Consider the following 24,978-nt stretch of genomic DNA (forward strand, 5'->3'; position numbering starts at 1 on the left):
ACTGTTTTCCAAGTGCTCTGCTATTACATCTTTTATAATGGACTCTAGCATTTTCCCCACTACCGATGTCAGGCTTACCGGTCTGTAATTCCCCGTTTTCTCTCTACCGCCTTTTTTGAATAGTGGGGTAACATTAGCTACCCTCCAATCCATGGGTACTGTTCCAGATTCCAGCGAACCACCTGCCTGCCCTCTTGATTGGAGATGGCTCTTTGTGTGGAGATTGACCATAGAGCACAGAAGAGGGCAAAAAATTAAACTTAAAATTTTCCTGTAAAGGAACACGCCCATTAACTGGAGTCCATTTGTACTGCATTTTAGTCATTCTGGGGTATATCTTTCACAGAGTATGAAAATTATTATGGCACATCTAAAATGTTCTCACCCAACATCTACATTTTAAACAAAAGCAAAATACTGCGGATGCTGGAAATCTGAAATAAAAACAGAAAATGCTGGAAATACTCAGCAGGTCAGGGAGCATCTGCAGAGAGAGAAACAGAGTTAACGTTTCCGTTCTGACGAAGGGTCATCGACCTGAAACATTAACTTTGTTTCTCTCTCTACAGATGCTCCCTGACCTGCTGAGTATTTCCAGCATTTTCTGTTTTTATCTACATTTTAAACCTGGATTGGTATTTGGGTGCAGCATCTATTGACTGGATCCCACCTGTTCATGGCTCTGTTAAATATGGAAGGGGCTGGGTTTCTCCTTGTGATAACCGGGTATTATCTAAACCTTGAACATGATGGGCAGGATTTTCATTGGGCCGTGGAGGCGGGATTGGAGGCATGTGGGGTTTAAAATCCCGAAATTGGGGGGGCCGCGAAACCATCCCACCCCCAACCCACCTCCATGCCAGTTTCAAAGGAGGCAGATACCCGACCTGTGCTGGGAGCCGGCTCCCCGAGGTGGGAAGGGGATTAGTGCCAATTAACTGCCTGTTAACAGGTAGTTAACAGGCCGTTTTTAGCCTAATCCCTATTTTTATTCCTGAAGTGTGGGATTCCCGACGGCTCCAAACCACGCCAAGTTTGCAAGGCGGACCGTCGGGCTGAAGGGCTTGGAGGGGTCAAGATGTCTGGTGTTCATGTGAGTGATGGGTGCATGAGTGCAGAGGTAAGTGTGTTTGGTGTGTGTAAAGTGTTTAAAGAAGTTTACTTACCTTTTCTTACCTTTACAGCCTTCCTTCCTTCAGGTCTCGGGAGTCCCTCATCTCACCGGCACAGAAAGCAGAATGGCTGCGAGCTGTCAAAAGTTGCAGCATTCAGCTTTCTGTTCTGGAGAGATTTCTAAATCAGCCTGAGAGGAAGGAATTAATTTGGAGTACAGATTGTCAGTGTTTGACAGCTTCAAAGAGCTGTCAAACGCTGATAATTTCATCTGTCAAAAGCTCTTGACAGATGAAATGTCAATCTGTGATGTCACCTGTTGCCAGGTGGCCCTTAATTGGCCTGCTGAGCCCGCTGGGCGGACTCAACAAGGTCAATCAAGTGAAAATCGCATGGGTTGGCCACAACTCGATGGAGGCGGGACTACAACCCCAAAAGTTGTAGTCCCGCCTCCTACACACCTCCAGTATTAAAATCCAGCCTGATCGGTGGGGCCAAATTAATTCACGTGAGGAATGAAGGGTGGGGAGCATGTATATCGGGACAAGATCTCAGCAACTGATCCTGATGGAAGTTTAGGAGGAGGTGAAAATAAAACCGGATACTGCTTATAAAATCTGTCTTGTTTGCACATCACATTAATTCCGACAACAGGAGTCAAAACAAGAAAATTCAATATTTGTATTGGCCCATTAAAATGGGCGATGTCCACATCCCGTGAATGAATTAAAAAATGCATGATGCACACAATTTGTTTTTGTGCACATTAAGGGATTTAAACACAAGTTTATAATTTGACATAATTAGTAAAAACTGCTTAGCAAGTACTGTTGTGTCTGTGTGTTGATAGAAACACTGAAGACAGGAGTTGGTTTGATAGGTGTTTACTAAACAAAGTCTGGAGGGGAACCAACGGATACAACACAATATACAGGCTTATATAGCCCGAGTGGCCATTACCGGCATTACAGTACACATGGGGCTCTTAAAGGCACATACACTACAATTCCTCCCCTTTTAGCTAACCAGTACATAATATTTTAAGTAATTATTAATTACATGTTATAAGAAAAATAATATACACATTGCTGCAGTTAATTAATTATAAGTCAGTCTCTCTGGAGGCTTCCTGACTCGGTCCGGATAACGCCTCGGTGGTGTAGTAGTTTCTGGTGGTGTAGTAGGTTCTTTTGGCAAGGCTGATTCGGCTTGAATGCCAGTGTCGGGTTCATCGGGTTCCAGTATCACCGGATTGGAGGTAGATATGAGTATCTCTACTTCATCGTTAGGCGTATAGAGTTGTGGTGTAGGTTGTCCCTTTTTGGATGACTCTATGATTTGGTCAGCATGGCGCCTTATTATGCTTTCTCCGATGTCCACGGTACACATCAGCGGTCCTAGTCGTGTGCAGATAGTTCCAGGCTGCCATTTCTCGGTACGGTAGTCCCGGGCCAAAACTTGTTGACCTATCTGGAAGGTTCTAGTTGGCCTTTCATTCATGCCTTGAAATTGCCGGTTCTCCACGTCCCTTCTGATGTTGGGCTTCATCAAATCCAGCCGGCATCTTAGGCTTCTATTGAAGAACATCATGGCGGGAGTTTGGTTTGTAACCATATGTGTTGCATTCCTGTATGCGACCAAGAAGTTATCCACCTTGTGCTGAAGTTTTATGTCTTCATTACCCATGGCCTTTATGGCCTTCTTGAAGGTCTGGACAAACCTTTCAGCCAATCCATTGGTGGCGGGATGGTATGGGGCGGACGTGTAGTGCTTAACCCCATTGTTTTTTAAGAACTTCCTGAATTCTTCGGACACAAATTGCGGTCCATTATCAGAACAGATCTGTTCCGGCAGCCCATTCCTGGCAAATATGGTCCTTAATACTGTGATGGTTTTTTCCGTGCTGGTGGAGGACATCTTTATCACCTCCGGCCACTTCGAGTGTGCATCAACCGCGATTAAGAACATTGAGTCCATAAATGGACCAGCAAAGTCGATGTGTACCCTTTGCCAGGGAGATGAGGGCCACTCCCATGGATGTAGAGGGGCTTGGGGTGGAGCGTTTTGGACCTTCTGGCATCCTAGGCAGCTCTTGGTCATTTCTTCGATGTCTCCATCGATACCTGGCCACCATACAAACGCTCTGGCTAGGTTCTTCATTTTCACTCCACCCAGATGCCCCTCGTGAAGCTCCTTTAGCACTTTATCCTGGAGTTTGGGTGGAATCACCACTCTGGATCCACACATCAAGGTTCCTCGGCATACTGACAGCTGTTCTCTTCTTTGCGAGAATGCTGGCAACAGTGGTTCGCCATGTGCTGGCCATCCCTTCACCGTTAAGTCGTAGACTCGTGAGAGAGTTGGGTCATTTCTCGTTTCCTTTTCAATGGCAGAATTTGTTACTGGTAGACATTCCACTATGGTTGAGTGGAACATCTCCACTGGGTCTACTGTAGGTGCCTCTTCTACCGTTGGCAACGGTAGGCGCGATAAACCGTCAGCATTCCCATGCTGCTTTGATCCTTTGTATTCTATGTTGTATTGGTGTGCCCCTAGAAAAAGGGACCACCTCTGTAGCCTTTGCGCTGTCATAATGGGAACACCCTTTTTAGGGTTGAATATGGAGATGAGGGGTTGATGATCAGTCAACAAGGTAAATTTTTGTCCGTGTAGGTAATGGTTGAATTTCTTCACTCCCCATACCAGGCTGAGTGCTTCCCTGTCGATTTGGGCATAGTTATGCTCAGCTGAGTTCAATGAGCGTGACGCAAAAGCTATCGGCCGTTCCGAGCCATCAGGGAATGTATGCGATAATACTGCTCCTATGCTGTAAGGGGATGCATCACACGCTAGTCTGATTGGCAGTGATGAGTTGTAATGAGCCAAAACTTCTTTGGACGTGATTAAGTTTTTGCATTTATGGAAGGCACGTTTACAGTCTTCGCTCCATTTCCAATTTACTCCTGTTTGTAGCAGTTCATTAAGAGGGTGTAGAAGAGTTGATAAGTTTGGTAAAAATTTATGATAGTAATTTATTAATCCCAGGAACGACCTTAATTGTGAAACATTTTCAGGTGCTGGGGCTTTTATGACCGCTTCAATTTTTTCAGGTGACTTATGCAACCCTTCCTTATTAATTATGTGGCCACAATGTGATATTTGATTTTGGAAAAATTCGCATTTGGGGCGATTTGCTCGTAGGCCCCGTTCTCTCAGCCTAGTGAGCACCTGCTCCAAATTGGCAAGGTGCTCGCTGTCGTTTTCTCCTGTTACAAGGATGTCGTCTAGGTAGCATTGAGTCCCCGGAATCCCTTGGAGGACTTGCTCCATAGCTCTTTGCCAGATAGCTGGAGCGGATGCTACTCCGAAAACCAGTCGATTGTACTGGTACAGACCTTTGTGTGTATTTATCGTGAGATATTTTTTGGAGGCCTTTTCAACCTCCATCTGTAGATATGCCTGTGCCAAGTCAATTTTGGTGAAACGTTTCCCTCCGGATAGTGAGGCGAAAATATCTTCTATCCTCGGAAGAGGATACTGTACTGTGTGAAGGACCGGGTTTACCGTCACCTTTAAGTCTCCACAGATGCGAATTTTTCTCTGTTCTTCAGATTTATCATTATTCAATGCTTTCTTCATGATTGGAACGATGGGTGTTGCTCACTCGCTCCAATCTATTTTGGATAATACGCCCGCATTTTCCAAATTCTCCAGCTCTGCCTCGACTGCTGGACGAATTGCGTATGGCACCGGTCTTGCTTTAAAAAACTTGGGAATTGCTGCATCTTCCACTTTTATTGAGGCGGTGATGCCTTTCAAGGTTCCTAGTTTCTCTTGAAACACTTCTTTGGCGTTGGCCAAGATTTCTTTTAATCGTTCAGGTATGATGTCATCATTGTTTTTTTTCTTACTGGTCACCGTCAGTGCCTGAATGGAGTGCCAGTCTAAACGTATTTTCCTGATCCATTCACGTCCCAATAGCGGTGGGCCACCATCTTGTAGAATGTATAAATACAACTTTTGTATTTCCTTGCCGTTGTATACAACAGGCACCCTTATTTTTCCTTTGAGGTATACTTTCTGCCCCGTATATGTTTTCAAGATAATGGATGTGTCTTTTAAAGGTATATGTGGAAGTAGCCGCTCGTAATCCCGTTGATTTATGATGGTCAGAGCTGATCCTGTATCTAGCTCCATTTTAACTGGGGACCCTGCTATCGTGAGGGTAACCCAAATGGTCTGGTAATCATCTTTGGCAAGTACATTATGTAATTTGAGACAGCTTAGTCTCTTGTTTTCGGAGTCGCTATCGCTCTTCTGGTCTTCGGAGCTACTGTCTGTCATCATTTGTACCTTTCTGTACTTTATTGATTTTTTTTTCCTGCCTGTGGATTTATTTTGTCCAGATCGGCATACCTGTGCAATGTGCCCAATCTTTCCGCATTGCCTGCATGCTTTGTCCTTGAACCAGCAGTCACTCTGGTCATGGGTGGATCTGCCGCAGCGATAACATCTCTCGAAACCCTGTGTCATTTCATGGGTGCCGAAGTCCTGTGTCTTTTGTTGTATCTCTGCAGCTCCTCTTGCGGCTGCTTCGTATGATACAGCCATACTGAAAGCCTTGTCCAGTGTTAAATCCTTTTCAGAAAGCAGCCTTTTCTGTGTTCCTTCACTTAAGAGACCGCGTGGGTTCGAATGCCATCCTCGTCGCCACTGTTGTGTCTGTGTGTTGATAGAGACACTGAAGACAGGAGTTGGTTTGATAGGTGTTTACTGAACAAAGTCTGGAGGGGAACTAACGGATACAACACAGGCTTATATAGCCCGAGTGGCCATTACCGGCATTACAGTACACATGGGGCTCTTAAAGGCACATACACTACAAGTACCTTCAGACTGCCAAACTGGTTTACTGAGCCAAAATAATGGTAATGGCCCTGATTTTAACTCCCGGTGGGTATTGGCCAGGTGGGTAGCAGTGTGAGTTAGAAACGCACCTGCCTCTACAGAAAAGAGGCCTGTGGTATTTTAACTCCCGCCGGCCGACTTCCCATCCGTTCTGTGCAGAAAGCGGCAGAAAATTGTGCAGCCCAGAGGCTGTCCCCCGTCACCAGCTAGGTGGCGGGATTATTTTTTCCGGGATCTCTGATTTGAGGCGGGGGTCGGTTGGAAAAGTCCATGGTAGGGGAGGCCTATGATTTCCTCGTGGAGACTGGAAGCGCTCCTTTTCCCCACTGTCTTCACCTGATGGGAAAACCGCTGCGGGTGATCCTTTCATGCATATGTAAAGAAGGACCTGACGGATTTAGGCAGCTATCCTAGCGCCTGCACAATAGAGCAGCTAGCCCCACAACTCTGTACAGTCGCTGGTCTGTGCCAAGTTGGCGGAGACCAGGTAGGCCTCAGAGCGGCGAGAGCGGCGGCGGGAATCGCGGCGAGGCTTTAAAGAGCGGCGGAGACCAGGTAGGCCTCAGAGCGTACTAATCTCCAGTCTCCAATCTCAGAGAGAGGGAGAGAAGTAAAAAGTAATCGAAGTGTGACGTCACCAGAAAGCAGGTAAGTGATTGGTTGGTGAGTATTTCTCTCTTTTTAAACTTTAACTCTGTGGTTTATAGTTTCTAAGGTCTCTGTGGTGTAGCGGGGACTGTTGGTAAACCAGGGCCCTTAAATATACCTTAAATGTACCATTTAACTGTAGTGTAATTGGTGGGATTGATTTGATTTAATTTAATTTCAATTAATTAAAGGGTAAGTCATGACAGGAAAGCCCGGCCCCGTGGTATGCTCCTCCTGCGCTTTGTGGGAACTCAGGGACACTTCCTGTGTCCCTGATAACTATGTGTGCAGGAAGTGTGTCCAGCTGCAGCTACCGGCAGACCGCATTGCGGCGCTGGAGCTGCGATTGGACACATACTGGACCATTCGCGATGCTGAGGACGTCGTGGATATCACGTTTAAGCAGTTGGTCACACCACAGGCAAAGGTTGGACAGGCAGAAAGGGAAGGGGTGACCAACAGACAGAGTACTAGGTGCAGACAGGTAGTGCAGGGGTCCCCTGTGGACATCCCCCTTTCAAACAGATACACCACTTTGAGTACTGTTGGGGGGGATGGCTTATCAGAGGAAGGCAGCAGCAGCCAACTTCCTGGCAACAGGGGTGGCTCTGCTGCACAGGACGGGAGGAAAAAGAGGGGTAGAGCTATAGTAATGGGGGATTCTATTGTAAGGGGAATAGATAGGCGTTTCTGCGGCCGCAAACGAGACTCCAGGATGGTGCGTTGCCTCCCTGGTGCAAGGGTCAAGGATGTCTCTGAGCGGCTGCAGAACATTTTGGAAGGGGAGGGTGAACAGCCAGTTGTCGTGGTGCATATAGGTACCAACGATATAGGTAAAAAATGGGATGAGGTCCTAAAAGCTGAATATAGGGAGTTAGGAGGTAAATTAAAAAAATAGGAACTCAAAGGTCGTAATATCAGGATTGCTACCAGTGCCACGTGCTAGTCACAGTAGAAATAGAAGGATATTTCAGATGAATACGTGGCTAGAGGGTGCGAGGGGGAGGGATTCAAATTCATGGGACATTGGAACCGGTTCTGGGGGAGGTGGGACCAGTTCAAACTGGACGGGTTGCACCTGGGCAGGGCCGGGTCCGATGTCCTAGGGGGAGTGTTTGCTGGTGCTCTGGGGGATGGTTTAAACTAAAATGGCAGGGGGTTGGGAACCTGAGCAGGGGGACAGAGGAAAGGGAAACAAGGATAAAAGCAAAAGACAGGAAGGAGAAAAACAAAAGTGGCAGTCAGAGAAATCAACGGTTTAAATCAAATATGGCCACAATAAATAATAATTCTAATGGGTCTAAGAGCGTTAAAAAAACAAGCCTGAAGGATTTGTGTCTTAATGCGAGGAGCATTCGTAATAAGGTGGATGAATTAGCTGCGCAAATAGAGGTAAACGAATATGATTTGATTGGGATTACGGAAACATGGCTCCAGGGTGGCCAAGGCTGGGAACTCAACATCCAGGGGTATTCAATATTCAGGAAAGATAGGCAAAAAGGAAAGGGAGGTGGGGTAGCATTGCTGGTTAAAGAAGGGATTAACACAATTGTAAGGAAGGAAATAACAACAGAAAATGCTGGAACAACTCAGCAGGTCAGGCAACATCCGTGGAGAGAAATTTGAGTTGACGTTTCGGGTCGAAACCCTTTTTCAAAACTGGAAAGGAAATAAAATAGATCGAAGGCAGGGCTGCAATCGAACAAAAGAAGTAAAAGAGACATTAAAAGGTATTCAAAACCAGACGAGATGGTAATAGGCCAGTGGAGACAAAAGACAGCTGAGATTAGGTGTGAAGTGTACTGGCAGGATAAGAGACAGCTGCCAGGTGGGAGAGAGAAAAAAAGGAAAGCGGGGTGGGGGAGGGGAAAGGAGGACCCAAAACAAAGGGGTGGAAAAAAACATAAGTAAAAAAGTAATAGGGGCCGAGGTTATGATCTGAAATTGTTGAACTCGATATTGAGTCCGGAAGGCTGCAAAGTGCCTAATCGGAAGATGAGGTGCTGTTCCTCGAGTTTACGTTGAGCTTCCGTGGAACAATGCAAGAGGCCAAGGACGGTGAGGTCCGAGTGGGAATGGAGCGGTGAATTAAAATGACAGGCGACCGGAAGCTAGGGGTCACCCTTACGGACTGAACGGAGGTGTTCCGCAAAGCGGTCACCCAATCTGCATTTGGTCTCCCCAATGTAGAGGAGACCGCACATTAGCTCTGATGATGTGGAATCTGTATGGGTAGAACTGAGAAATACCAAGGGGCAGAAAACATTAGTGAGAGTGGTATATAGACCTCCAAACAGTAATGTGAAGGTTGGGGATGGCATTAAAAGGGAAATTAGAGAAGCATGCAATAAGGGCACGGCAGTCATCATGGGTGACTTTAATCTACATATAGATTGGGCTAAACAAATGAGTAACAATACTGTGGAGGAGGAATTCCTGGAGTGTTTACGGGATGGTTTCCTGGACCAATATGTCGAGAAACCAACCAGAGATCAGGCCATCTTAGACTGGGTATTATGTAACGAGAAACGATTAATTAGCATTCTTGTACGAGGCCCCTTGGGTCGGAACGATCATAATATGATCGAATTCTTCATTAAGGTGGAGAATGAAGTAGTTGACTCAGACACTAGGGTCCTGAATTTAAATAAAGGAAACTACGATGGTCTGAGGCGCGAGTTGGCTAGGATTGATTGGGGAATGTCACTCAAAGGATTGACGGTGGATAGGCAATGGAAAACATTCAAAGACCGCATGGATGAAGTACAGAATTTGTTCATCCCAGTTTGGCATAAAAATAAAACAAAAAGGTGACTCAACCGTGGCTAACAAGGGAAATTAGGGATAGCATAAGATCCAAGGAGAGGACATATAAATTGGCCAGAAAAAGCAGTAAACCTGAGGATTGGGAGCAGTTTAGGATTCAACAAAGGAGGACAAAGGGATTAATTAAGAAGGGGAAAATAGATTGTGAGGGGGCTTGATCGGGTGGATGCGGTGAGGATGTTTCCACTGATGGGTGAGATTAGAACTAGGGGGCATAACCTTAGAATAAGGGGCTGCCCTTTCAAAACTGAGATGAGGAGAAACTTCTTCACTCAGAGGGTAGTAAATCTATGGAATTTGCTACCCCAGAGAGCTGTTGAAGCTGCAACATTAAATAAATTTAAAATGGAAATAGACATTTTCCTAGCAGATAAGGGAATTAGGGGTTACGGGGAGAGGGCAGGGAAGTGGACGTGAGTCTAGATTCAGATCAGCCATGATCTTATTGAATGGCGGAGCAGGCCCGAGGGGCCGTATGGCCTACTCCTGCTCCTATTTCTTATGTCCTTATGTTCTTAGATTATGAGAGTAAGCTTTCAGGGAACATAAAAACTGAATGTAAAAGCTTTTATAGATATGTGAAGAGAAAAAGATTGGTGAAGTCAAGCGTAGGTCCCTTGCAGTCAGAATCAGGGGAATTTATAATAGGGAACAAAGAAATGGCAGACCAATTAAATACATATTTTGGTTCTGTCTTCACAAAGGAGGACACAAATAACCTCCCAGAGATGTCAGGGAACATAGGGTCTGATGAAAGGGAGGAACTGAAAGAAATCAGTATTTGTAGGGAAATGGTGTTAGGGAAATTGATGGGATTGAAGGCCGATAAATCCCCAGGGCCTGATAATCTACATCCTAGGGTACATAAGGAAGTGGCCCTAGAAATAGTAGATGCATTGCTGATCATCTTCCAACATTCGATGGAATCTGGAACAGTACCCATGGATTGGAGGGTAGCTAATGTTACCCCACTATTCAAAAAAGGTGGTAGAGAGAAAACGGGGAATTACAGACCGGTAAGCCTGACATCGGTAGTGGGGAAAATGCTAGAGTCCATTTATAAAAGATGTAATAGCAGAGCACTTGGAAAACAGTGACAGGATCGGACAAAGTCAACATGGATTTACAAAAGGTAAATCGTGCTTGACTACTGGAATTTTTTGAGGATGTAACTGGTAAAATAGATAAGGGAGAACCAGTGGATGTGGTGTATTTGGACTTTCAGAAGGCTTTCGACAAGGTCCCGCATAAGAGACTAGCGTGCAAAGTTACAGCACATGGGATTGGGGGTAAGGTACTGACTTGGATAGAGAACTGGTTGGCAGACAGGAAGCAAAGAGTTGGAATAAACGGGTCTTTTTCCGAGTGGAAGGCAGTGACTAGTGGGGTACCGCAGGGATCGGTCCTAGGACCACAGTTATTCACAATATATATTAATGATCTAGACGAGGGAACTAGAGGTAATATCTCCAAGTTTGCAGACGACACAAAGCTGGGTGGGCGTGTGTGCTGTGAGGAGGATGCAGAGAAACTCCAGCATGATTTGGACAGGTTGGGCGATTGGGCAGATGCAGTACAATGTGGATAAATGCGAGGTTATCCACTTTGTTGGCAAAAACAGGAAGGCAGATTATTATCTGAACGGCAATAGATTGGGAGAAGGGGAAGTGCAACGAGACCTGGGTGTCCTTGTGCACCAGTCGCTGAAGGTAAGCATGCAGGTGCAGCAGGCGGTTAAGAAGGCAAATGGTATGCTGGCCTTCATAGCAAGAGGATTCGAGTACAGGAGCAAGAATGTCTTGCTGCAGTTGTACAGGGCCTTGGTGAGACCACACCTTGAGTATTGTGTGCAGTTTTGGTCACCTTATCTGAGGAAGGATGTTCTTGCCATGGAGGGAGTGCAGCGAAGATTCACCAGACTGATACCTGGGATGGCAGGAATGAGGGATGGCAGGAATGACATATGAAGAGAGATTGGTCGATTAGGCTTATATTCGCTGGAGTTTAGAAGAATGAGAGGGGATCTCATTGAAACTTATAAAATTCTAACAGGACTAGACAGACTAGATGCAGGAAGGATGTTCCCGATGGTCAGAGAGTCCAGAACCAGGGGTCACAGTCTAAGGATAAGGGGTAAGCCATTTAGGACTGAGATGAGGAGGAATTTCTTCACCCAGAGAGTGGCGAACCTGTGGAATTCTCTACCACAGAAGACAGTTGAGGCCAATTCATCAAATATATTCAAGAAGGAGTTAGATATATTTCTTAAGGCTAAGGGGATCAAGGGATATGGGGAGAAAGCAGGGACAGGGTACTGAATTTGGGTGATCAGCCATGATCGCATTGAATGGCGGAGCAGGCTCGAGGGGCCGAATGGCCTACTCCTGCTCCTATCTTCTATGTTTCTATGTTTGACCCCTCCGTTCTTGCAAACTACTGCCCCATGTCGAACCTCCCTTTCCTGTCCAAAGTCCTTGAATGTGTTGTCGCCTCCCAAATACGTGCCCATCTTTCCCGCAACTCCGTGCTTGAAAAGTTCCAATCAGGTTTCCGCCCCTGCCGCAGTACCAAAACTGCTGTGACATCTTTTGTGACTGTGACAGAGGTAAACTATCCCTCCTCATCCTTCTTGACTTGTCTGCAGCCTTTGACACGGTTGACCACTCCATCCTTCTCCAATGTCTCTCCACCGTTGTCCAGCTGGGTGGAACTGCACTAGCCTGGTTCCATTCTTATCTATCTAATCGTAGCCAGAGAATCACCGGCAATGGCTTCTCTTCCCGCTCCCACATCGTTACCTCTGTTGTTCCCCAAGAATCTATTCTTGGCCTCCTCCTATTTCTCATCTACATGTTGTCCCTTTGCGACATTATCCGAAAACACAGTGTCAGTTTCCACATGTGTGCTAATGACACCCAGCTCTACCTCACCACCACTTCTCTCGACCCCTCCACGGTTGTCAGACTGCTTGTCCATCTGGATGAGCAGAAATTTTCTCCAGTGAAATATTGGGAAGACCAAAGCCACAAACTCCATACCCTAGCCACTGACTCAGTACTGTGGGAGGGGTGGAAACCTGAAGGAGCTATGTGAGATGGGAACAGATCATGAATTTGTCAACATGTTCCAAAACATTGGAGAGAAAAGGGAGTTTGCAAGGACAGAGGGGTGGAGGGTGATATTTTTAAGGGGACGGTCATGATTTTGAAAGGGAGAGGGATAGTACCTGATTAGAATGAGCCATTGCTGTGTCAACTAGCATTGTGGCAAGGAAGGGAGTTAGGGTGGGTGGGGGGTAGTTTGGCTTGGTTGGCAAGGGCTTGGGTGACCATCAGAAGTTCATGAACTTGTTAGAGGTGAGGGTGGAGGGGATGAGAGTGGGTTTTAAGGAGGTGCTTGGTAGTGGAGAAAAAAATCCTAACCTGATCTGAGAGTAGTGGGTGGTTTTGCTAGAGGAGAATGATGTGATCCAGCCAAATCTGGTGATGAATTGTTAAGCCAGTTGTGCACCAGATAAGCTCAGGTCTGCACTTACTTTTTAAAAAATTTGTTCTTTGGATATGAAAAACGTGGAGAAGGCCACATTTATTGCCCATCCCTATTTGCCCTGTGAAGGTGGTGGTTGGTCTTCTGCTTGTACTGCTGCACTGAGGGACACAGCACAGTTGTGGTCGAGAGGCAGTGTTGGGTTTTGGTCAGCATACATAGAGAAACTAACTCCAAGTCTATGGATGGTGTCACCAGGGGCAGCATATAGATGAGGAAGAGGAGGAGACTATGGATGGACTATTTGGTGACTCTACAGGTGACCATGTTGGGTTGGGAGGAGACGTCATTGCTGGACGGGCACTGGCTGCTTTGGAATCGGTAGGAGTGGGAGCGGTACACTGTGGAGGAGCATGGTGTGGTCAACCATGTCAAACACTGGAGAGAGGTAAGTGAGAACAATGATGATAATGTGCTGAAATCGTGGTCACAGAGGAAGAGAGTCTAGCTGTTAATTACTAATAGACATAGAGTTTGAGGAAATCAGTAACTCGTGTGACTTTAGCCAGAGTGATCTTGTGCTGAAAGCAGGGAGGAACCTGGACTGCAGCACTCAAATAGTTGTGTTGTAGGAGAGGTATGAAGTTGGGAGGCAAAAACATGTTCAAGGTTCTTAGAAAGAAAAGGAAATTAGAGATCAATTAGTAGTTGGAGAGAGTGGATGGGTCAAGGATAATCTTCACAAGGAAGAGAATTTGTAAAGGAGGTGTTTGGGTGAGGAGGAGATCAAGGAGGCAAAAGGTTGGTCTCGTAGAAGAGATGAATTTGGAGAGGGCATGGGAGAAGATGGAAGAGAAGCTGAAGGTTAAGGGGTGGGTTGGGATTACAGTGAGTGGGGGTCTAATGGTGGCTGGACATTGGGGAGAAGGGAGAGTCGATGGCTGAAACACCTATGCATTGATCTGAATCTTTGAGGTGAAAAAATCCACATTCCTGTGCACTTCATGTTCTAGGTGGGAATGGTGGAGGTGGGGGAAAGGATACGGAAAAAATTGAGCATTTGTGTTGCTAACTTACAGGACCTCTCCCTTGTACTATATTATGCAGATTAGAGAGGTACTGCCTTCAAAATGGCTCCTATCACTGCTTGCTGGAAAATTGGTTTAGTTTTTCTGACCCTGAAGCCATTTATGCCTGATGTATATCAGAAAGAAGCCAGTCCAGCTATTGATTACTAATAGACATATGTCAAGAACTTCTTTGGAGCTGCTCCCACTCTACTGCCGTAACTTTGCCAGAAATGCAGCGGAAACCCCGTTTACACGTTAGCGGAGTTTCTGACGCATCTCCTCGAAGTTATGACAGCAGAGCAAGAGTAGCTTCTAGGAAATCCCTGGCCATAGCTTATGAGGAAAACAATAAGCAAAGTGCTAGAAACAAGCAACATGCATCATTGGGTAATTATTCAAATGTCATAATCTAATCAGGAGAACCTTGACTTAGGCAGCCCTCATTTATATCCTAACTGGTCAGTGACATGCCTTTGTATGAGTTATGAAGCTGACTATTCATTGTAAAAGCAGTGTCTTGATCTCACAGATTAGCTACTCAAAGGAAAGGTTAGAGGGCTAATTTAACGGGTCGTACTGCCAGCATTTTAATGGTTGAAAATTGTGAGCTGACCGTGCCTGAATTTGTGATTTGTGCTGCCAGCGAGGTTGCACAGATGCATAAAATTGCTATCGGATATCAAAGTGTTAGGAGTAAAAGAATGGGATACTTCTGATGTACTTGAGTTTTCAGTATTGACCTATCCGCTACAAGCTTGGAGTCGAGATGTAAACTCTAAGTAGATTCCAAGTAGGACGGCAACCAGTAGGGATCAGTTTCACACTAACCTATTGCTCGAAAGGTCCACAAAGAAAGCCATTCAGAAGGACTCAACCAACTGGTCTGTCTTACTTACCCTTTTGTGAACAAGTTCAAAGCTAGAAATACACAAAATATGATCAAGAATACTACCTCGATATTCCAACATTGACCCCCTGTCAGAGTTTGCAGGGTCAATTGGAGTGTATTTTCTTTGCATGGGCCAGACTGCTGCAGGTGCCATTTCAGATGCATCTTTGGTGGCCTCCTGCATCCAGTAACTCGGACTCATGCCCAGGTTCTCCCACCCCACAAAGCCCTGCTACTGCTCCAATCAGCCCCCGAGCAAGGAGAGGGGCGCCAGTCTACATTTGTTTTTCAATGATTGTCCTCCTGGAGGAGTGGGTGTGTGGCTGTGAGTCCAAGTTGTTTGCTGGGCATGGTGGACCCACACACGCCCTTGTGGAGGCCGGTATGCCTTACCTCCCTCATCATACCAGCAGCCAGTGCGACTCGGGATCCCCATCCATGGTAAGGATTGGGAACTCTCACCTTAGGATATCTCTTCCCCTGGCCTGTCATTTGCCTTGTAAGAAGCTGATGGAAGTTCTGGCCCTTACAAGTCATTGCGGAAACTATCAGAAACGGGGGAGACCCTGTTTCCATCGGGCTTCTTCTTGAAATCTGGTGGAACCCAAAGAAATGCAGTTTGTTATGACAGGAAATGGGCAGCACTGATTAAACAGTTAAATTGCCAGTTTACCAGTAGTTTTTTGGCAGTGACTATCTTTGCGTGCGCTCAAATTGTATTTGAGAATTTTTACATTGGCCCGTATTTTCCGATTGCAGGCCTCCTGCGGGCGGAGGGCTGCGATCTGGAAAAATCTGCGCCCTTACCTGAGGGCTCCCGGGAGGCACACAGTTCCATTGCTGGGCCTCTCCAAACTGCCGGTGTGCAGGGCCCACGTATCCCAGAGGTGCAGGTAGTTCGCAGCGTCCCTGGGATCACGTGGGCCATGGGGAGCCAATCGGAGAAGGGAATCTCCCTTCATACAGGAAGACCTGTCAAATATATGAATGGAGATCACCCCAAAAACATAGTAAAACTTTAAATAATTTTTTTTTTTAAATCACATTTTTAAAATGACTTGAAAGTACAATAAATTAACTATTTTAAACAAAACTTTAAATTTTTCAAAAAAATAATTCAAGTTTTTTACGGGGCTAAAAATAAACATACCTTTTTTAAAGTATTTTTATTAAATGATAAATCAGTAGAAATTAAAAAAAAAAAAAACTTTTTTCAACTCTTATCCTGGTAAAAGCAGGCCTTATGCCTCCTTTTACCAGGCGTAAGAATTGTAAGGGTTTTCTGCGGGCGGAGGGTCTCCAAAAAGCGAAACTATCCGCCCACAGAGGCCCTGCTCCCGGGCAGCCGGAGGATCTTTCTTGACAGATCGGAAATGCCGGTTTCCAGCGCATGCGCAGTGCATGCCTGAAACTGGCATTTCCAATGTCCCTACGGTGGGTACACAGGGTGTACACACCCGTAGGGATCGGAATATCCGGCCCAATATGTAGTGTGGCTACCAGTCAGTCCCATTGCACGCAGATTGCAGCAGAGAGAGTAAAGAAGGATTTGTTGTTTCTTGTTCAAATCCAATTATCTCCATATTTGTATTGAAATATTACTTAAATACTAGATTTTAATTATTGGAACATTCCATATTGTGCAGCATTTTAATGAAATAAAACATTAAACATAAAATTAATAAAGCAATGAAAAACTCATTGCCAGCATTTGCACAAACAGTGCCACATTTTTTGGCAGGCGAGTCTGTACTGAGTATGTCAAATCTTTGGCGGAGTATGTCCAGAGATCTGACTGACGCCTTCCTAATATGCCAATTAAAATCAAATTAAAATCTAATTTATAATTTTACGCCAGTGCATTTGGCTTCAATGCCTCTGATTAGGGAGAGGAAAAAAATTAGCAGGAGCTTCGACTGGAAAGTGTATGTGCGTGTCTGTATATATACATGTAGGTTGAGGGCGTGAGGAAGCTCGGCTGTGATGCCACCCATAGCTAAACAGCCAGCCGGTACTCAGTCTAGGCTTACATATTATAAATGTCCACTTGACTAGGCACTGGAGGGCTGCTCGGGCCTGTGAAGCCAAATGCCATTGGGGTAAAAAGAAACTGCTTGAAAAATCTAACCTTTTTTTATCATTGCAATGTGGGCATCTCTGGAAAGGCTGGCATTTATTGCTCATCCCTAGTTTCCTGAGAAGGAGCCGCTACAGTCCATCTGGAGAAGTTGCTCCAGGAATGTTGTTGGGTATTCTTAAAATGATTTACAGGGTAATATTTTAACTTTTTTTCTTCTACTTTGTAGCTTCAGAAAGTGACCTGCAGAATAAGCGGTTGAAGCTAGATTATGAGGAAATCACTCTCTGTCTAAAAGAAGTGACTCTGGTTTGGGAGAAAATGCTCAACGTGCCTGCCAGGTCAACAGTTAAATTTGACATGGAGAATATTCATGCAGCCATGGGCCAAGGTGAGTGATCAGCGTGTATTACTTAGCATTTTAATAACAAACGTCATCATAAATTCAATTGTTTACAACAACAACTTGCATTTATATAGGGCCATAGTAAAACGTCCCAAGGCGCTTCACAAGAGTATTTTAAAACAACAAATTTGACACTGAGCCACATAAGGAGAAATTAGGGCAGGTGATCAAAAGCTTGGTCAAAGAGGTAGGTTTTAAGGAGCGTCTTAAAGGAGGAAACAGAGGTAGAGAGGCGGAGAGGTTTAGGGAGGGAATTCCAGAGCTAAGGGCCTAGGCGGCTGAAGGCACAGCCACTGATGGTTGAGCGATTATTACCAGGGATGCTTAAGAGGGCAGAATTAGAGAAACACAGATATCGCGGGGTTGTGGGGCTGAAGGAGATTACAGAGATAGGGAGAGGCGAGGCCGTGGAGGGATTTAAAAACAAGGATATGAATTTTAAAATCGAGGTACATAGATACACAGAAGATAGGAGCAGGAGTAGGCCATTCGGCCCCTCGAGCTTGCTCCACCATTCAACGAGATCATGGCTGATCATCCAAATTCTGTACCCTGTCCCTGCTTTCTCCCCATATCCCTTGATCCCTTTAACCTTAAGAAATATATCCAACTCCTTCTTGAATATATTTAATGAATTGGCCTCTACTGCCTTCTGTGGTAGAGAATTCCACAGGATCACCACTCTCTGGGTGAAGAAATTCCTCCTCAGCTCTGTCCTAAATGGCTTACCCCTTATCCTTAGACTGTGACCCCTGGTTCTGGACTCCCCGGCCACCGGGAACATACTTCCTGCATCTAGTCTGTCTAGTCCTGTTAGAATTTTATAAGTTTCAATGAGATCCCCTCTCATTCTTCTAAACTCCAGCGAGTATAAGCCCAATCGACCCAATCTCTCCTCATACGTCATTCCTGCCATCCCAGGTATCAACCTGGTGAATCTTCGCTGCACTCCTTCCATGGCAAGAACGTCCTTCCTCAGATAAGGCGAACAAAACTGCACACAATACTCAAGGTGCGGTCTCACCAAGGCCCTGTACAACTGTAGCAAGACATCCTTGTTCCTTTACTCGAACCCTCTTGCTACGAAGGCCAACATACCATTTGCCTTCTTAACCGCCTGCTGCACCTGCATGCTTACCTTCAGCGACTGGTGCACAAGAACACCCAGGTCTCTTTGCACTTCCCCTTCTCCCAATCTATTGCCATTCAAATAATAATGTGCCTTCCTGTTTTTGCCACCCAAGTGGATAACCTCACATTTATCCACATAATAGTGCTTTTGCCATGTTTCTGCCCAATCACCTAACCTGTCCAAATCGTACTGGAGTTTCATGACACCCTCCCACCCAGCTTTGTGTCGTCTGCAAATTTGGAGATATTACATCCAATTCCCTCGTCCAGATCATTAATATATATTGTGAACAGCTGGGGTCCTAGGACCGATCCTTGCGGTACCCCACTAGTCACTGCCTGCCACTTGGAAAACGACCCGTTTATTCCAACTCTTTGCTTTCTGTCCGCCAACCAGTTCTCTATCCAAGTCAATACCTTGCCCCCAATCCCATGTGCCTTAATTTTGCATGCTAATCTCTTATGCGGGACCTTATCGAAAGCCTTCTGAAAGTCCAAATACACCACATCCACTGGTTCTCCCTTATCTATTTTACCAGTTACATCCTCAAAAAATTCCAGTAGATTAGTCAAGCATGATTTACCTTTTGTAAATCCATGTTGACTTTGTCCGATCCTGTCACTGCTTTCCAAGTGCTCTGCTATTACATCTTTTATAATAGACTCTAGCATTTTCCCCACTACCGATGTCAGGCTAACCGGTCTATAATTCCCTGCTTTTTCTCTGCCACCTTTTTTGAATAGTGGGGTAACATTAGCTACCCTCCAATCCATGGGTACTGTTCCAGAGTCTATCGAGTTCTGGAAGATGACCAGCAATGCATCTACTATTTCTAGGGCCGCTTCCTTAAGTACCCTGGGATGTAGATTATCAGGCCCTGGGATTTATCGGCCTTCAGTCCCGTCAATTTTCCTAACACCATTTCCCTACAAATACTGATTTCTTTCAGTTCCACCCTTTCATCAGACCCTATGTTCCCCGGTATTTCTGGGAGGTTATTTGTGTCCTCCTTTGTGAAGACAGAACCAAAATATGTATTTAGTTGGTCTGCCATTTCTTTGTTCCCCATTATAAATTCCCCCGATTCTGACTGCAAGGGACCTACGCTTGACTTCACCAATCTTTCTCTCTTCACATATCTATAAAAGCTTTTACAGTCAGTTTTTATGTTCCCTGCTAGCTTACTCTCATATTCTATTTTCCCTTTCTTAATTAATCCCTTTGTCCTCCTTTGTTGAATCCTGAACTGCTCCCAATCCTCAGGATTATTGCTTTTTCTGGCCAATTTGTATGTCCTCTCCTTGGATCTTATGCTATCCCTAATTTCCCTTGTTACCCACGGTTGCGTCACCTTTTTTGTTTTATTTTTATGCCAAACTGGGATGAACAACTTCTGTAGTTCATCCATGCGATCTTTAAATGTTTGCCATTGCCTATCCACCGTCAACCCTTTGAGTGCCATTCCCCAATCAATCCTACCCAACTCGCTCCTCAGACCATCGTAGTTTCCTTTATTTAAATTGAGGACCCTTGTTTCTGAGTCAACTACTTCATTCTCCATCTTAATGAAGAATTCGATCATATTATGATCGCTCCGACCCAAGGGGCCTCGTACAACAAGATTGCTAATTAATCCTTTCTCGTTACATAATACCCAGTCTAAGATGGCCTGATCTCTGGTTGGTTCCTCGACATATTGGTCCAGGAAACCATCCCGTAAACACTCCAAGAATTCCTCCTCCACAGTATTGTTACCAATTTGGTTAGCCCAATCTATATGTAGATTAAAGTCACCCATGATGACTGCTGTGCCCTTATTGCACGCTTCTTTAATTTCCCTTTTAATGCCATCCCCAACCTCCGCCTTACTGTTGGGAGGTCTATATACCACTCCCACTAATGTTTCTTTCCCCTGAGTATTTCTCCATTCTGCCCATACAGATTCCACATCATCAGAGCTAATATCCTTCATTACAATTGTGTTAATCCCTTCTTTAACCAGTAATGCTACCCCACCTCCCTTTCCTTTTTGCCTATCTTTCCTGAATATCGAATACCCCTGGATGTTGAGTTCCCAGTCTTAGCCATCCTTGAGCCACGTTTCCGTAATCCCAACCAAATCATATTCGTTTACCTCTATTTGCGCAGCCAATTCATCCACCTTATTACAAATGCTCCTCGCATTAAGACACAAAGCCTTCAGGCTTGTTTTTTAACGCTCTTAGACCTATTAGAATTATTATTTACTGTGGCCATGTGATGCACTATCAATTGCTACAAAAGACTGGAGATTGAGAAAGTAATAAACAGGCTTTTATTACCAAAGAACAGAGCATGCCTCTTGTGGTTGCCTGGTATCCAAAAGGGCTGGAGGCTTCTGAGCAGCGACCTTTATACCCAGCCATGAGGGTGGAGCCAGGGGCGGAGTCAGCTGAGGCATGCACAGACAAGTACAACAATATGCAAGAGTGAACAACAGTACTAACAGTGAACAACAATACTAACAACAGTGGTTTACCACATTCACCCCTTGTTTAGAATTGAGTCCGGCGGGGTGAAGTGCACTAAAAATTCGTGTACTGAAGTCTATCAGGAGGCCTTGTAAGCCGTCCTGAGCGTCGCAGCAGCGGCGGTGATGGTGCAGCATCCAATGGTGAACCCGGTGTCTCGTTCAGAGGAGGTGTAGCAGGTGGCGGACCCTGGGGCTGCTGCATGCCGTCTACAGGGGTCAGAGCATGGGTAATGGGAGGTAGCAATGGTGGTCTCTCAGAGGCACCCGAAGGTGCGAGGTCTCGTGCGGGGACTGTGTCCTGGGGGTAGGCAGGAGTAGCGGTGGGTGGCGAAGAGGGTGTTTCAGGAGCACCTGCAGGTGCGAGGTCTCGAATGGAGACTGTGTCCTCCCGCCCGTCCGGGTACACCACGTAAGCATACTGCGGGTTGGCGTGGAGGAGGCTCACCCTCTCGACCAGGGGGTCCGCCTTATGGGTCCTCACGTGCTTCCGCAGTAGGACGGGACCTGGAGAAGTCAGCCATGTTGGTAGCGAAATCCCCGACGTGGACTTCCTGGGGAAGGAGAACATTCTCTCGTGAGGAGTGGCATTGGTGGGTGTACAGAGCAGCGACCGAATGGAATGGAGCGCCGCAGGGAGGACCTCCTGCCAGCGGGAGGTCGGAAGGCCCTTAGATTTTAAGTTTAAAAGGACTGCCTTCCAGACTGTCGCATTCTCCCTTTCCACCTGGCCGTTACCCCGGGGGTTGTAGCTGGTGGTCCTGCTTGTAGCAATGCCTCTCGCGAGCAGGTACTGCCGAAGTTCGTCGCTCATAAAAGATGAGCCCCTGTCGCTATGGATATAGCTAGGGAAACCGAACAAGGCGAAGAGGTCATTCAGACATTTAATGACCGTGGTACTGGTCATGTCCGAGCAAGGGATGGCAAACGGGAAACGGGAGTACTCATCAATTATATTGAGGAAGTACACATTGCGGTCAGAGGAGGGGAGGGGCCCTTTAAAATCGATGCTCAGCCGCTCGAAGGGGCGCGTGGCTTTGATCAGGCTCGCTCTGTCTGGCCTATAAAAATGCGGCTTGCACTCGGCACAGATCTGGCAGTTCCTGGTCATGGTCCTGACCTCCTCGATGGAGTAGGGCAGGTTACGGGATTTGATAAAATGGAAGAACCTGGTGACCCCCGGGTGGCAGAGGTCATTGTGGAGGGTCTGTAGCCTATCAACCTGCGCGTTGGCGCACGTACCACGTGATAGGGCATCTGGGGGCTCATTGAGTTTCCCGGGCCGGTACAAGATATCGTAATTGTAGGTGGAGAGTTCGATTCTCCACCTTAAGATCTTGTCATTCTTGATTTTGCCCCGCTGCTTATTATGAAACATAAAAGCCACTGAACGCTGGTCAGTGAGCAGGGTAAACCGTTTTCCGGCCAGGTAATGCCGCCAATGTCGCACGGCTTCCACAATGGCCTGGGCCTCCTTTTCGACAGAGGAGTGTCGAATCTCGGGGCCCTGGAGGGTCCTTGAGAAAAAGGCCACGGGTCTCCCCGCCTGGTTAAGGGTTGCAGCTAGGGCAAAGTCGGATGCGTCGCTCTCCACTTGAAAAGGAAGGGACTCATCCACAGCGTGCATTGTGGCCTTCGCAATGTCTCCTTTTATGAGGGTGAAGGCTGCACAGGCCTCTGCTGTCAGGGGGAAGGAGGCGGACTTGATGAGGGGTCGGGCTTTATCCGCATAGTTGGGCACCCACTGAGCATAGTAAGAGAAAAACCCCAGGCATCTCTTCAGTGCTTTCTGGCAGTGGGGGAGGGGGAGCTCCATAAGGGGGCGCATTCTATCGGGGTCTGGGCCGATGACTCCGTTCTCCACTACGCAGCCAAGAATAGCGAGGCGCGTAGTACGAAACATACATTTGTCTTTGTTGTATGTGAGATTCAGCCGCTGGGCCGTCCGGAGGAATTTCTCTAGATTAACGTCGTGGTCCTGCTGGTCGTGGCCGCAGATGGTGACGTTGTCTAGATATGGGAAAGTGGCCTGGAGCGCGTTCTGGTCAACCATCCGGTCCATCTCCCGTTGGAAGACAGAAACTCCGTTGGTGACGCCGAAGGGAACTCTGAGAAAGTGATAGAGCCGACCGTCAGCTTCAAAAGCTGTGTACTGGCGGTCCTCAGCCCTGATGGGGAGCTGGTGGTATGCCGACTTCAGATCAATCGTCGAGAACACCCGGTATTGTGCTATCTGATTGACCATGTCAGATATGCGGGGGAGTGGGTATGCATCTAGTTGGGTGTAGCGATTGATCGTCTGGCTGTAGTCAATAACTAGGCGCTGTTTTTCGCCAGTCTTCACTACCACCACTTGTGCTCGCCATGGGCTGGTGCTACTTTCAATAATCCCTTCCTTCAGGAGTCTCGCTACCTCGGATTTAATGAAGCTCCTATCCCCAACACTGTAACGCCTGCTTTTGGTAGCGATGGGCTTACAGTCGCGGGTGAGGTTAGCGAACAAGGAGGGGGGGGGATCTTTAAGGGTGGAGAGGCTGCAAATGGTGCACGGCGGGCGATTTAAAAGCTGCTGGCTGCAGACTGTGAGTGGGGGGAGGGGTCCGTCATACGCTAATGTGACACTCTTAAGGTGGCACTGAAAATCCAACCCCAGTAGAACGGCAGCGCAGAGATGGGGCAGGACCAGAAGTTTAAAATTTTTGTATTCTGTGCCCCTTACTGAAAGGGTCACTACACAGTAGCCACCGACGTCCGCTGACTGGGCTTTGGAAGCCAAAGAGATCCGATGGCGCGTCGGCAGGACCGGGAGAGAGTAACTGCGCACCGTGTCGGGGTGGATAAATCTCTCCGTGCTCCCGCTGTCAAAAAGGCAGGTAGTGGCGCGGCCGTTTACCGTAATATCCATCATGGACCTGGACAGTTGATGAGGGAGAGATTGGTCCAGCGTCACGGAGGCCAGCGTATGGTCGAGCGAGTCGATGTGGTCGTCAGATGAGGCGGTGGTTGAGTCGGGCTCCCCCGTGGTTGAAGTCGGAGGCGTCCAAGATGGCGGACAAAATGGCGGCGCCCACGGTCCCGATCCCCACGCGGCTGGGGGAGCCCAAGATGGCGGACAAGATGGCTGCGCCCACGGTTCGCACGCAGCGCTGCTGGCGTTAGCGGTCTTCCCTTTGCAGGCGCTAACGTAGTGACCTTTCTTCCCGCAGCCGGAGCAGGTAGCATTCTTCGCGGGGCAGCGTGCTCTCGGGTGTTTAGCTTGGCCACAAAAATAGCATTTTTGTGCCTTGGACATCGCTGCAGCAGTCGGAGGTGGCGGTCCCATGGCCCAAGATTGCGGCGTCCACGGCGCGGGGCGATGAGGGGAGAAAGCGTCCATATTTCTGTGGGCCGCGTCGAGCGAGAGCGCGAGGGACACTGCCTTTGTCAGGTCTATTTCACCCTTCTCCAGCAGCCTCTGCCGGGAGTAGTCGGACCTTAGACCCGCAACGAAAGCGTCTCGTATCAATCCCTCCGCATGTGCCGCGGCCGATACTTCCTTGCAGTCGCAGCCGCGTCCGAGTACCCGCAGTGCCCGTAGGAAGGCTTCCACCGATTCCCCGGGCTGCTGTCTGCGAGATCTTAAAAGGTGCCTGGCATAGACCGTGTTAACCGGGCGTGCATACTGCCCTTTCAGTAGGTCGATAGCCGCCGCGTAGGTCGTCGCATCTTGGATTAAAGTATAGACTTGGTGGCTCACCTTCGAGGCCAGGATTTTCAGTTTATTTTCATCAAGAGTCACGGTCGAGGCTTCCAGATACGCCTCAAAGCAACGCAGCCATTGTGCGAATTTAGTCGACGAACCCGCTTCTTGGGGGTCTAGGTCCAGGCATGTTGGTCTGAGGGCTCGCAGCAGCGCCTGCTGCTCAGCGTTTTGC

The 24,978-nt window shown here is 47.1% G+C and overlaps 1 protein-coding gene across 9 annotated transcripts in view; it reads left to right on the top strand.

The window, feature by feature from the left end:
• The window catches only part of tbc1d1 (TBC1 (tre-2/USP6, BUB2, cdc16) domain family, member 1), a 492,368-nt gene that overhangs the window by 322,001 nt on the left and 145,389 nt on the right, over nt 1-24,978 (top strand). For all 9 annotated transcript variants that reach the window (XM_085968553.1, XM_085968539.1, XM_085968523.1 and 6 more), the window contains one exon: nt 17,247-17,408. In XM_085968553.1, the coding sequence (XP_085824679.1) occupies nt 17,247-17,408 (162 nt within the window). The remainder of the gene's footprint in view (nt 1-17,246; nt 17,409-24,978) is intronic.

This window comes from Somniosus microcephalus, chromosome 2 (assembly GCF_052327205.1).
Source record: "Somniosus microcephalus isolate GS21.2 chromosome 2, FLI_Smic_1.0, whole genome shotgun sequence".
In the NCBI taxonomy this organism is placed as follows: domain Eukaryota; kingdom Metazoa; phylum Chordata; class Chondrichthyes; order Squaliformes; family Somniosidae; genus Somniosus; species Somniosus microcephalus.